Genomic DNA, 13,399 nt, shown 5'->3' on the forward strand with positions numbered 1-13,399 from the left:
GCCGTCTATCTGTAAGTGGCTCTTTCTGAGTTCAGAAATGATGTTTGCTTCTTTGTGAAAATATTTGATGAGAGAGAATCTATGTATAAGCTGGTTTGTGTTGGCTGTAGACACGGGGCTTAAAAGAAAGAGAAATAAAATTCATTGAGTTTTACTGGGTGCCATCCAGTACTCTTGCCTGGAAAATCTCATGGATGGAAGAGCCTGGTAGGCTGCAGTCCATGGGGTCGCTAAGAGTCGGACATGACTGAGTGACTTCGTTTTTCACTTTCATGCACTGGAGAAGGAAATGGTAACCCACTCCAGTGTTCTTGCCTGGAGAATCCCAGGGATGGTGGAGCCTGGTGGGCTGCCGTCTGTGGGGTCGCACAGAGTCGGACATGACTGAAGTGACTTAGCAGCAGCATACACTTAGGGTGCTTTGTGTATGTACACACATTAACTTCCCTATCTTATTCATTTGGTAGATGGTTTTTTGGGGGGTTTTTGGTAAGAGAGACAGATTGTAAAACACTATAAAACAGCTGGGTTCAGACTAGAAGTTGTATGGATTCGGATTCTAATTGTGTAGAGATGGGATTTGCACCCAGAACCTGATTCCAAGCTGTTACCAAAATAAGACAGTATTTTCTCCTGAGGCAGTATCCCCTCCAAAGGCTCATACAGGTTTCCAAAGAGCTGCTTCTCTACATGCCAGCACTTCAGAAAGACTCTGCAAACTTAGGACCCACAACCCATTACAGATGGAAAAAGAAAGATTCTGAAGGTCAAATAACTTCCCCAGCATCATCTTCTGGCTCCAAGTTGGTCCGATGGCTTGTGGTTCATGGTGATGAAGTGGGTTCACCCCAGGCTGTAATTCCCATCTTCAGAGGTCTGGTGTGGAGCACATGGAGTATAAAACAAAACAGGTTCTCACTATAAAAGAGAGACAAAAGGAAAAGAAAAAGATGGTGTCTTGGATGGAATCATGCCTCATTCCCTAATTTTTAATCATTCCCTAATTTTGAACCTAATAAGTTAAAGAGTGGCTGGTGGTAGGAAGCAAATGAAATTCTTCCGAACGTGTTCTTTCGGGTTAGGTTCTCACATGCTTACACACTGTGTGCCAGGCACTGGGATGGGCACCGCTGGGTACAAAGGGGAATGTGCACAGCTTTCACTCCTGGATTCGTTAGACACCCACTTGTGTCTTTGAAAACGCCACGTTGTTCTGTTCTTTGCTCATCCGAGTTGTGGGTCACCTCTGTCCTCCCTGACTAATGGGGTTCTAATAAGCCTGTTCCAATAAGAAAGGGAAGTGGTGTAACATAATGATTACTCTTGTAAAGAAAATAACTAACAGATGGACCTGGGCGTCCATCTTTCTCCCCGACCCTGTGAGTCTGTTTATGGGGAGCCTAAGGGGCGGAGCCACAGTGCAGCCCGCGTGTACATGGGCCCTGCAGTGGTCCCTTCTCCAGGAAGGGGAGTCTGATGAGCTTTTCCCCTGGCAGAGGACCTGTGCAGAAATGAGTCCTGGACAGAGGGGTCACCCTAGAATTTTGCGAGAAGCTGTTTTCAGGTGCCCTGTGTCTTTGCTGCACATTATCAGGAAGGGGGTGAAGTCCCATTCAGGTTGCACGTCAGGGTTGGATGCAAGCCTGTGTCACCGGCAGCTCCAGGGTACCCTGAATTGAGCTGGTGTGTGATTAGTATCAAACCCTGGAGTCAGTGATATGCAGGCTCCTGTGCTGCTTCTGCCTCATTGTTGAGGGTCTCTGGGAGGATCCTCTAATCTCCTGTTAGCCTTAACTGCCTCATCTCTAAAATGGGCTAATGTTATGCCCATATGGGACAGGCTTTAGGATAAAATGAAAGTGTTTGAAAGTGTTAGCTGCTCAGTTGTGTCCAGCTGTTTGCAACCCCATGGACTGGAGCCACCAGACTCCTCTGTCCATGGAATTCTCCAGTCGAGAATGCTGGAGTGGGTACCATTCCCTTCTCCAGGGGATCTTCTTGACCCAGGGATCGAACTGGCTCTCCAGCAGGCAGGATCCTAATCAGGCTTACCGAGCATTTGTTGAACATTTATTAAGTACCTGTAGGTTTGGGGTTCTTCTCCAAGTAAATCACTGAAGAAACTTTAGAAATTGGAGATGGTTTAATGAAGAAGAAGGAAAGGGATCTTTTATTCAAAGGATCACAGGCTCATTGCAAACCTCAGTCTGCCCCTGGGTAACCCGTTCTCTGGGTGTCTCTTCTCTAACTGCTTGTCAGTGCTGGAGACTTTGAGAAAGAGGGATGTTCATGTCAGTTGCACTGCATCTGGGTAACAGCTCTGGGCTGTACCTAAAGCTGCAAACAAAATGTGCTTACTGCATGTTTATGTGTATTCATTTGTCCTTTTGCAGTTACCAAACTAACGAGAGGTCAGTTCAGTTCATTTGCTCAGTCACATCTGACTCTTTGCAACCCCATGGACTGCAGCACGCCAGGCCTCCCTGTCCATCACCAACTCCCGGAATTTACTCAAACTCATGTCCATTGATTTATTTGGTGATGAGAACCAGCCATCTCATCTTCTGTCACCCCCTTCTCCTCCTGCCCTCAGTCTTGCCCAGCATCAGGGTCTTTTCCACCAAGCTGGCTCTTTTCTTCAGGTATACAAAGTATTGGAGCTTCAGCATCAGTCCTTCCAATGAATATTCAAGACTGATTTCCTTCGGGGTTGACTGGTTTGATCTCCTTGCAGTCCAAGGGACTCTCAAGAGTCTTCTCCAAAACCACAGTTCAAGAGCATCAATTCTTCAGCACTCAGCTTTCTTTATGGTCCAACTCTTTACATCCATACATGACTACTGGAAAAACAAGAGGAGGGGAGGCAGGCCAAACTCCCACCATCCTGTAAGCAGGAACATAGGACATTACAGCTGGGTAGCCTTTGCTTTGCTTCTGATTTGGAGGAGAAAATGCTCTGGGTTGGGTGACTGGATGGTCATATCTCAAAAACGGAAACCACCTTGCAGTCCATCAAGTGGAAATGGGAAAACGCTGTAGTCCCTTAAGTTAGTTTGTTGTGTCCGTGAAAATGTCGCCTGGAGGTGTTCTCCAGAAAAGTGAATGAGCAGATGATAAAAATGAGAGACACAGTCTTGAAATCAGACTCATGCAAATGGAGAAGTAGACTTGGGGGTTTCTCAGGTTATTTAAATATAACAGCAACAGGCTAAAAATATGTGTATATTTTGGCCTAGGGCGACACTGACAATCCGTGCTTAATTTCTGAGGGTATTCTTCAAAACCATCTTGTTTGGCTTATGGATGCATGTTTCCTAGTCTGTGGCTCCAGGAAATCTTTGTCCTTTTTGCCTGTCCCCCCACGCCCTTTATCTCTCTTCATCCTCCCTATTCTCGTGGCAGGTACATGCTGCTAATACCTCTGTTAATCTCATCCATTTCCAATTTGTTTTCAAGCATCATTCTCTAAGACTCCCTTTGGTCTTAGGCGTAAGCAGTTTCCCCTTCTGCTCTTCCTCCAAGAACACCTTCTTCAGAACTGAGGTTGCAGTTACAGGGAGGGCTTAGTCCAGGCTGCTTCCCCATTAAAAACATATTTTGACTGACGAAGAGGACCGAAGCATCTCAGTTCGGAGAAAGAGAAGGCATTCCATCTCTTTGGGAGAGAATGTCTGGTGGCCAGCTCTGTCTCCTGGTCCCCCCAGCCCCGCCCTCCACATTTTTGCCCTCTCTTGTCACTAGTCAGCAGACAGAGCTGTTTCCCAGCTGTGCGAGTCTTTGAGAGCTTTGCATAATCTGAGGCCGAGAGGTGTCGCGTCATCCCAGATATGCAGACGAGTGGTCAGTCAATTACAGTGCTCATAACCCGCCAGGCGGCTTTCCAGTCGAGCCAGTTCTCAGCTGCGAGTCCCACGGCGGCAGTAATCAAGGAACACCCGTCACGGGGCGGAAAGGAGTTTGTAGAAAGGATCCACATTGACAGTGGCGTGGATGGACTTTGAGGGCCGCCACATAGATTAGAAGATGGCTGGCGTCCAAGTTTCTGAGGCCGGGTTGTTTGGAGGAGAGCGGTGCGGTGACTTCAGAGTGATGCTGAGAGGAAGAGGGACTGTGCCATAGAAAGACGGTTTACATTCTTGGACTTAAAACAAGAACAGCCACCATATGGTGTCTTTCTGACAAAGGACTTGTGACTTCTGTGTTTTCACCGTGACTTTTATTTCCCTCCTCTTAATCTTGTCCAGTGAGACCTTAAATTAGGCAGATTATAAATCGGGTGTTGTTTTTTTTAAACACTGATCTGGTAGTTACATGTTGGAGTATAATAGCCAAGCGTATTTTCAGCAGAACCGATTGTATGTTCCTGAACTTGGAGCTTCTATTTCTGCTTGTAATTTACCTGCTGTGGGTGGCTCATGCCACGCCCCCTTCTCCCAGGTTACTAAGTCTCTGCCCTGTCACCCTTGGAAAGACCTAAGCAGCTTCTGAGGAGACCCTGCAGTACACTGGGGGCCTGACTGTCTGCTTGAGTTGGATTCTGGGGCGGAGATGGGGGGCTGAGCATCTGTTAGAGCTTCGTGCCTGCTTCCCACAGAACCAGTCCTGGCTGGACTCCAGAATATGAAGGCATCTTTATTTCCCATCCCCAAGTTAGCGCTGTAAGTCAGAGCTCATTGCCCTCCCAAGTCCTGGCTCTGGAGGGAAGAGACCCTGCCATTCAGGAAGAGTAATAAAATAGGGGGCGACTCTAGGAAAAGCTGCCAAGGAGGTACCATCTCTTTTCCATTTTTGTTGCCCCCCCATCAAGTTCTCTCACTTTAAATTTTTGTTGGAATATAGCTGCTTTACAATGCTGCTCTTTACTCAAAATTCTCCAAGCCAGGCTTCAGCAATACGTGAACCATGAACTTCCAGATGTTCAAGCTGGTTTTAGAAAATGCAGAGGAACCAGAGACCAAATTGCCAACATCTGCTGGATCATGGAAAAAGCAAGAGAGTTCCAGAAAAACATCTATTTCTGCTTTATTGACTATGCCAAAGCCTTTGACTATGTGGATCACAATAAACTGTGGAAAATTCTGAAAGAGATGGGAATACCAGACCACCTGACCTGCCTCTTGAGAAATTTGTATGCAGGTTAGGAAGCAACAGTTAGGACTGGACATGGAACAACAGACTGGTTCCAAATAGGAAAAGGAGTACGTCAAGGCTGTATATTGTCACCCTGCTTATTTAACTTAAATGCAGAGTACATCATGAGAAATGCTGGGCTGGAAGAAGCACAAGCTGGAATCAAGATTGCCGGGAGAAATATCAATAACCTCAGATATGCAGATGACACCACCCTTATGGCAGAAAGTGAAGAGGAACTAAAAAGCCTCTTGATGAAAGTGAAAGAGGAGAGTGAAAAAGTTGGCTTAAAGCTTAACATTCAGAAAACGAAGATCATGGCATCCGGTCCCATCACTTCATGGGAAATAGATGGGGAAACAGTGGAAACAGTGTCAGACTTTATTTTTCTGGGCTCCAAAATCACTGCAGATGGTGACTGCAGCCATGAAATTAAAAGACGCTTACTCCTTGGAAGGAAAGCTATGACCAACCTAGATAGCATATTGAAAAACAGAGACATGACTTTGCCAACAAAGGTCCATCTAGTCAAGGCTATGGTTTTTCCAGTGCTCATGTGTGGATGTGAGAGTTGGACTGTGAAGAGAGCTGAGCGCCGAAGAGTCGATGCTTTTGAAGTGTGGTGTTGGAGAAGACTCTTGAGAGTCCCTTGGACTGCAAGGAGAGGTCCATTCTGAAGGAGATCAGCCCTGGGATTTCTTTGGAGGGAATGATGCTAAAGCTGAAACTCCAGTACATTGGCCACCTCATGCGAAGAGTTGACTCATTGGAAAAGACTCTGATGTTGGGAGGGGGTGGGGGCAGGAGGAAAAGGGGACAACAGAGGATGAGATGGCTGGATGGCATCACTGACTCGATGGATGTGAGTCTGGGTGAACTCCAGGAGTTGGTGATGGACAGAGAGGCCTGGCATGCTGCGATTCACGGGGTCGCAAAGAGTCGGACACGACTGAGCGAATGAACTGAACTGAACAATGCTGCTCTTAATTCCTGTTGTATTGCAAAGTGAGTCAACTATATGTACACATATATCCCCTCTTTTTTTTGCATTTCCATCCCATTTAGGTCACCACAGAGCACTGAGTAGAGTTCCCTATGCTAGCAGTCCCTGACCTCTTTGGTACCAGGGACCAGTTTCACGGAAGACAGTCGTTTCCAGGGGCTGGGGATGGTTTCGGGATGATTCAGTATGGTTTACTGTGCTCTTCATGTCTCTTATTATTACATCGGCTCCACCTGAAGTCATCAGTCCTTAGATCCCGGAGGCTGGGCACGCCTGCCCTGTGCTGTAAGGGGGTTCTCATTAGTTACCTGTTTTATACACAGTGTCAATAGTGTGTATACGTCACTCCCAGTCTCTCCCTTTCCCTTTCTTCTCCGCCCATCAAGACTCAGTTCTCTGGTAGAATTGGAAGCTGTCCCAGTGTCTCAGCAGCCCTCCGGTGTCCTCTGTTCCCAGCTCCTTCCTCCACTGTCCGTATCCAAGTCCGCACTTCCTTTGACTTGATGTCTCTTCTGTGCTGTCGTGAGGACATCTCCTTCCATGCCTGGGGACATCCTTCGTCTGATTTCCCTCCTCACGCTCCAGCCATGATCAGTGCCCTTTGCCCATCCTATCTCCTCGGCCCTGAAGCTCCAGGTTCAGGCCGAGCTGCTCCCCTTGTCTGTATCATGTCTCTTTCCCACCGCCTCCAGAATAAAATCTGCCTCCTGGCCCTTCAGCAGCCCTCCAAGACCGTGCTGCTCTTTCTCCAGACTTGGGAAGAGGAGAAATGTGTACGTGGATATAGTTCCCATTTGAGGGCCAGATGTTGTGATGAACATGTAACTGTCTTGGGCCTCAGCTCTCCCAGACTTGCTGTAGACTAAGTTAATTTAGGATTAGACATTCTCCATTTCTGGGGTTTTGTAGCAGAGTCATTTATGTGGTCAGAGAGTACCATGGTGCTGTGCTTGGCTCATGTCTGGAGTCCTTGCTATTGGCCAAGCCCGGTACAGAGGCACTGGGCAGGAATAGTCCCATCTCATTCATGTTTCGGAAGAAGCCATTATTCTCCTCCTCCTCAGAAGGAAAAAACTAAAGTCACGTTCTGACTCCGAAGTCCAGGATCTTAACCGTCACCCTGTTCCTGTGAAGGGCACTGTATTCTTATGACACCGTTCAGGGTATAATAGAAACTCTGATCTTTGCCACTGTTGGTGCATAGTCCAAATAAGCCTTGCTTAAAACTCTAATTAGAAAACAAATTAGATGTCTAATCCTTCCTGACATTTTAATGTGAAGGCTGAGTATTTTGAGGCAAAGGGGTTTAGGGTAGGGTGCACATGTTTACCAGCACAGGAGCAAGAACTTGGCTGTTGGAGTCCGTGGGTTGGGTTCCAACCCCGCCCCTCCCTCTTGGCAGCCACGTGATCTTCAGCAAGTGTATGCGATTCTCAGAGCCTCAGTTTCCCAGGTACAGAGCTTTGATATAATACCTGCCTCAAAAGCCTGATGTTTTGGTTACTCAGTTGTTTATGTGAAAGAGAGCTCTTTCCCATCTTTTATTTTGTTATATCAAGACATTGAGAAAGTTTCAAAGCGTGGGTTATGATAAACTACCAAGGCAGAGCAATATTAATTAAATTTTCCTTTAGATGATTGATGTTACTTACAAATGTAACATCTGTGAACAGTTGGGAAAGCAGCATTGATGAGAACCTTTGTCCTTATTCCGTTTATCCATCTCTTGAGATCTTTGAGGCTCAGATGATAAAGAATCTGCCCACAATGCAGGAGACCCAGATTTGATCTCTGGTTTGGGAAGAGCCCTTGGAAAAGGGAATGGCAACCTGCTCCAGTATTCTTGCCTAGAGAATCCCATGGACAGAGGAGCCTGAAGAGCTATAGCCCATGGGGTCACAAAGAGTTGGACATGACTGAGTGACACTTTCACTTTCTTTGCTTTACTGGGTAGAGTATAACTGAATGAGAATCATTTAAATACCCTCTATCCTGATACACTTTGAACCCAGGAACAGATTAAATCATTAATCAGAAATTAATCTGTTAACATGGTATTATGTGAAGCCTCCTGTTAAAATTCTCTATTAACATTTCTTCTGAAGAATCAGAAAGTAAACAAAAGTAGTTCAGGTTGCTTAGGGGGAAGGAAGTGGAAAGGAAAAATCAGAATGGAGCTCAGGGTGTCGGAGAAAAGAAACTGACCTTTGAGAGTTAGAGAAATGAAAGTAATTCAGTCTAGCCAGAGCATTTCTCTTCTCTGTCATCACTCCCAGCATCATGTGTTGAAACTTCCATATGGTGGCTCAGTCCTGTAAATTAGTCCTAAAATAGGCAATGTCACCTAAAGCCAGTGTGTAAGCCTGCTGGACAACAGACTGGGTCAACACACTTCTAGAAAAAGAGAACATGTTCTCTTAGCTCCTGCGGTTGTTTGCATCTGGCAGGGAGGGTTAGAGGGTTAACCTGACTGTTAACTTGATCAGTCTTTGCAGATTGATGTTTGGCTACATGATGTTGTTTCAGGCATTGTCTCAGTTGGTCTCCATTGTCCCTGGAAAGAGATCTCTGAGTTTGGGACCAGACCTTGGTGTCTCTGGGTATCTCAGGCTGGATCTTTTGGAGATTAATAGTTTAATAAAGAGTTTAGAGTTCTGTTCTGGTACTGGTTTCCTGGCCAAGACCTCCTATAATAAGTTTCTTTGTGGAACTTTTTGGAATGCCATCAATGGAATCAGCTTGGGTGGGACCTCAGATGTTGCCAGGTTACATGGCAGTCTTCTACATCCACACAAGAAGGACGTTAGTGTAGAGAGTTGCGGTCTAGAATCTAGGAGATCATGGGTTTAAATGCCAGTGACCTCTTACTAGCTCCTTGACAAGCTTTTTTAATCCTCCCAATCTTCCCACCTATATCTTGAGAATGGTAATAGCGCCAGTTGATAAGATTGGTTGGATTATTAGACAAAATAAAGCACTTAAGTGCTCAGTATAATTTCCAACACATGATAAAGAGCCAGTAAAAGTTAGCTGTTATTGTTGTTAATGTAATATGATTTCTTTATTTTTCATTTAAAAAAAAAATAGTTATCACACAGTAGATTTAAAATGAGTCTGTTTTAATCATTTAGCTGTGCATTCTCCTTTTTGCCTCATTTGAGGTTGTCCAACCAGAGCTATCTGCCTTAGAATACTGTGACCTGGCAGTTTCTATTATTGATTAGTTATGAAAGCCAGAAATGTAAGCTATGTATGATAACTCACTCAAATTCCCATGTATTTCTTTTTCAGCTAAGATAAAGCAAGATGTGGACTTAGCAACCTTTTCCATTTCCAAGGCAGAAAGATATAAACTGTTTAAGTTTGCAAAACATTGCATTTACATCTCTAAACTATTAGGGTTATTCTGCAAGGTTTAGTCTCGCTGTTGGTTCAAATTAATGATAAAGATTGATACCATTGATGAAAGTGAAAGTGAAAGTCACTCAGTCGTGTCTGACTCTTTGTGACCCCATGGACTATACAGGCCATGGAATTCTCTAGGCCAGAATACTGGATTGGGTAGTCATTCCCTTCTCCAGCGGGTTTTCCCAACCCAGGAATCGAAGCCGGGTCTCCTGCATTGCAGGCGGATTCTTTTACCAACTGAGCTACCAGGGAAACTAGATGCTCTGAATGGTGGTACTGTGGATTGGATTTTTTTTTTTTTTAAGTAAGTAAATGGTTATCATTAATGAGGCTCTGCTGTTTTTTGTTAAGTGTGGTAGCTTGATAGAGACTGGGTTCTCTTATATTCATATACTCTATCTGTAACGAGTAAGTGACAGAAATGAATCTTTTGTTTCAATCTGAAGAAATGAAGACTTTGTTATTTTGTTCTTATCGAATATGTAGTTATTTCCATCAGAAACAGCCTGTTTCTAATAGTAAATTATCATTTTCATTTTTTACAGCGTTTTCGTAATTGATGCTAACTTCTGTGACATTTTTGAAAATATTTCGAGTTCTGCAATATACTAACTAGTCAGGAGAAACAGGCTTGTTTACTGAGAATGTTAAGCCCAGGGAGATAATTTTACACATTGAAATCTATTAATCTTTAATGTATGCGTGAATGTGCGTGTGGCTATGTTGTGCATTTTTCCTGGCCAAATACGGAACAGGGTTTTACATTGACAATGGTGGAACAGTATTTTACATTGAAAATGGTGGCAGAAAAAAACCACTGGGCACTGCAGGTCACAAAGTGTGGCTTTCTTTGCCTGCATGGTGGTCAAGTCAGATAGCTGCATTCATGTCATTCAAATATTGCCATAAGTATAAGGCACAAGTTGCACCAGGAAGCAGTAAATATCCGAATAAAACCTCTTTTGTGATAAGTTGTTAGTGCTGTTTTTGAGAAAGCATATAATGAAATATTTCATACTTTTTTTTTAAATGCCACATTTAAATGATACCCTGTTTAAACAGAAAATGTGAGTGAAGCAATTGCAAATTTATAGCCAGTGCATGTGGACCTTTGCATACCATTCGAATAGTTGGAACCCTTTCAGTGGTATATCTGTGAGTTTAGCATTTATGTCAAAGCCTATTAAGTGATAGTTTGCACAGAAGGTGAGATCTATTTTTATCTATCTGTCTATTACTGGAGAGTGTTGGTTGGGGGGCCCTGGCATCTCCCTCTTCTTTGACTGTTGAACATTGTGCCTCTGAGACCTGCCGGGGCCACTTCTGCTTATTTGATTTAAAGTGGCTCATGTGGTCCCACCTGCCTTAAACAGAGTGTTTTCTGTTCAGCAGTCTGCGTCTCCTCAGGACTGGATAGTCATTACTTTGTGAAAATGCCCCCTCCTCCCTTTTTAGTAAGATTTGGGATTTTCCTTGTTCCCACCCATGTTTGAGTCTGACTTTTTAAGCGCTGTTTCTCCCCCTAAGTCTCCCAAACACAAATGATGAAAACAGCCGTTGAAAACAGCCAGCCTATGGTGGGCGGGCCAAAGCAAAGATGTGTGTGCAGAGCAAGGTGTCACCGAGAGAAAATGCTTGTTACTTCTGTCTGGATGTCTTCAGATATTCTTAAGTGCTCACCGCAGGGTCTGATGGGATCTAGAAATGTTTGTCATCTCCTCAACACAGACCAGAGTTTCAGCATGAGCCTCCCAAATTTTCTGGGTTAAACTTCTCTAGAGATACAGGGTTTTTAATGATCAGGTTGACAATCCATGAGTCCATTTAGATAGAAAATTACCCCCATTGTTTTCCTAAATGTTAATGAAATGTTAAACTCATTTATTCCCTGCAGGGTGAAGAAACAAAAAGCCTGACTCTTGTCCTGCATCGGGACTCTGGCTCCTTGGGATTCAACATCATTGGTGGCCGGCCGTGTGTGGTATGTTAGTTGTTGAGATGGATTTTACAGGTCCTTGATGTAGCTGGGAAAGGGATCAAGAACTGGGCTGTGAAGGGTAGGAAACCTTGCTCACTTCATTCTGCTCTAGTTAGAGTTCATTGTGCCTTTATCATCTTCACACTCGGGATTTTTTATCATCTTGTTTTTTATTAAGGCATAGTTGATTTACATGTTGTGTTAATTGCGGGTGTACAGCAAAGTGCTTTGGTTTGGGGGATTAGTTGTGGTCTCCTAATGTAGCATTGTCCTAGTCATACAATAGCTAATCCTAGCTGTTTAGCTTTGAAGAGTTCATGTCTAGTTTGATAGCAGTTGAACTGCGAAAAGTCATGTTAATATGTGTGGAATTCTGCTCAGTTTAATGAGACAGCCTGGATAGGAGGGAAGTCTGGGAGAGAATGGATACATGTATATGTATGACTGAGTTCCTTCACTGTTCACCTGAAACTGTCACATTGTTAATTGTCTATGTGCTGTGTTTAGTCACTCAGTCGTGTCCGACTCTTTGCAAGCCCCTGGACTTTAGCCCACCAAGTTCCTCTGTCCATGGGGATTCTCCAGGGAAGAATACTGGAGTGGGTTGCCATGCCCTCCATCCAGGGGATCTTCCCAACCCAGGGACTGAACCCAGGTCTCCCACATTGCAGGTGGATTCTTTACTATCTGAACCACCAGGGAAGCCCAAGAATACTGGAGTGGGTAGCCTATCCCTTCTCCAGCGGATCTTCCCAGCCCAGGAATCAAATCAGGGTCTCATTCATTGCAGATGGATTCTTTACCAGCTGAGCTACCCCCTCAATACAAAATAAGTTTAAAAGAAGAAAGGATTGTGCAGTTACACTGAGGGGCTTTGCTGGAGTCGGGGCTCCAAGACTGGTAGTCTTGTCAGGACTTCTACCCACCTTTCATCAGTCAGGGGCCATTCCCTCGTTTGTGGGCTGGTGTATCCTTTGCACTTCCCTCTCACTGGAGCTGTTTGTTCACCCCATTCATCATGATCCCCTCCTCCAGAAAGGGGAGGCTGAATTCAGATCTGTTGATTTAACTGCCAGGAAAATGTCTGCTGAGAGGGCTCTGGGGAGGTGGCAGAGGATATGTTCTGGAGTCTCACCTTTCATGTGGGGTGCCCAAAGTATGTGTCATCTCTTGTTCTTTTCCTTTTCCCAGCCTTTCCTCATTTGTCTCAGATAGTAAAGAATCTGCCTGCAGTGCGGGAGACCCAGGTTCAGTTCTTGGGTAGGGAAGATCCCCTGGCGAAGGCAATGGCACCCCACTCCAATATTCTTGCCTGGAGAATCCCATGGACAGAGGAGCCCGGCGGGCTGTAGTCCATGGGGTTGCAAAGAGCTGGACACAACTGATCAACTAAAATCAAACGTCTTCCTCATTAGTCAGCTTAAGAGGAAAATAGTCAAGGAAAAGGGAAAGAAAAATCAGATTCACTCATTCAACAGTTAAGCATTATACATGGGCTATTTGCTAGGGATTTGAAGATATTGGCTGGGGAGACTGGATCCCTCTGGTCACTGAGTTTATGTCCTGGGTGATATAAGGCAAGAAACAAGTATAAAGAGTAATTACAGATTGGGAGAAGTACAATGAAGGGGAAAAAATGGGAGGATGGCTATGCTACATACCAAGGAGCAAGGGGCATCATTGCCCAGAGTGATTAGGAAAGAGGGGAAGGGATATAAAGCCAAATCCTAAAGGATAAGAAGATGTCAGCCATCTGGATGTAACTAATGTTTGCCCCGCCTTCATGGAGCTCATGTCCAGGTGGAGAAACGGATGAATTAGAGAGGGAAGCACTGTTCTCACTGATAAAACTCTGTGCCTGAGTTCAGCTAAAGATGCTT

General features: G+C 44.8%; 1 protein-coding gene across 4 annotated transcripts in view; it reads left to right on the top strand.

Moving 5' to 3' along the window:
* The window catches only part of PDZRN3 (PDZ domain containing ring finger 3), a 494,666-nt gene that overhangs the window by 231,969 nt on the left and 249,298 nt on the right, over positions 1-13,399 (top strand). For all 4 annotated transcript variants that reach the window (XM_086366714.1, XM_086366712.1, XM_086366710.1 and 1 more), the window contains one exon: positions 11,436-11,522. Coding sequence is in view for 2 of the 4 variants with exons in the window: in XM_086366710.1 (XP_086222836.1) it covers positions 11,436-11,522 (87 nt within the window). In the remaining 2 variants the exon portion in view is untranslated. The remainder of the gene's footprint in view (positions 1-11,435; positions 11,523-13,399) is intronic.

This window comes from Bos grunniens, chromosome 22, assembly GCF_055505025.1.
Source record: "Bos grunniens cultivar Pamir isolate PY7600 chromosome 22, Bosgru_T2T1.0, whole genome shotgun sequence".
In the NCBI taxonomy this organism is placed as follows: Eukaryota; Metazoa; Chordata; class Mammalia; order Artiodactyla; family Bovidae; genus Bos; species Bos grunniens.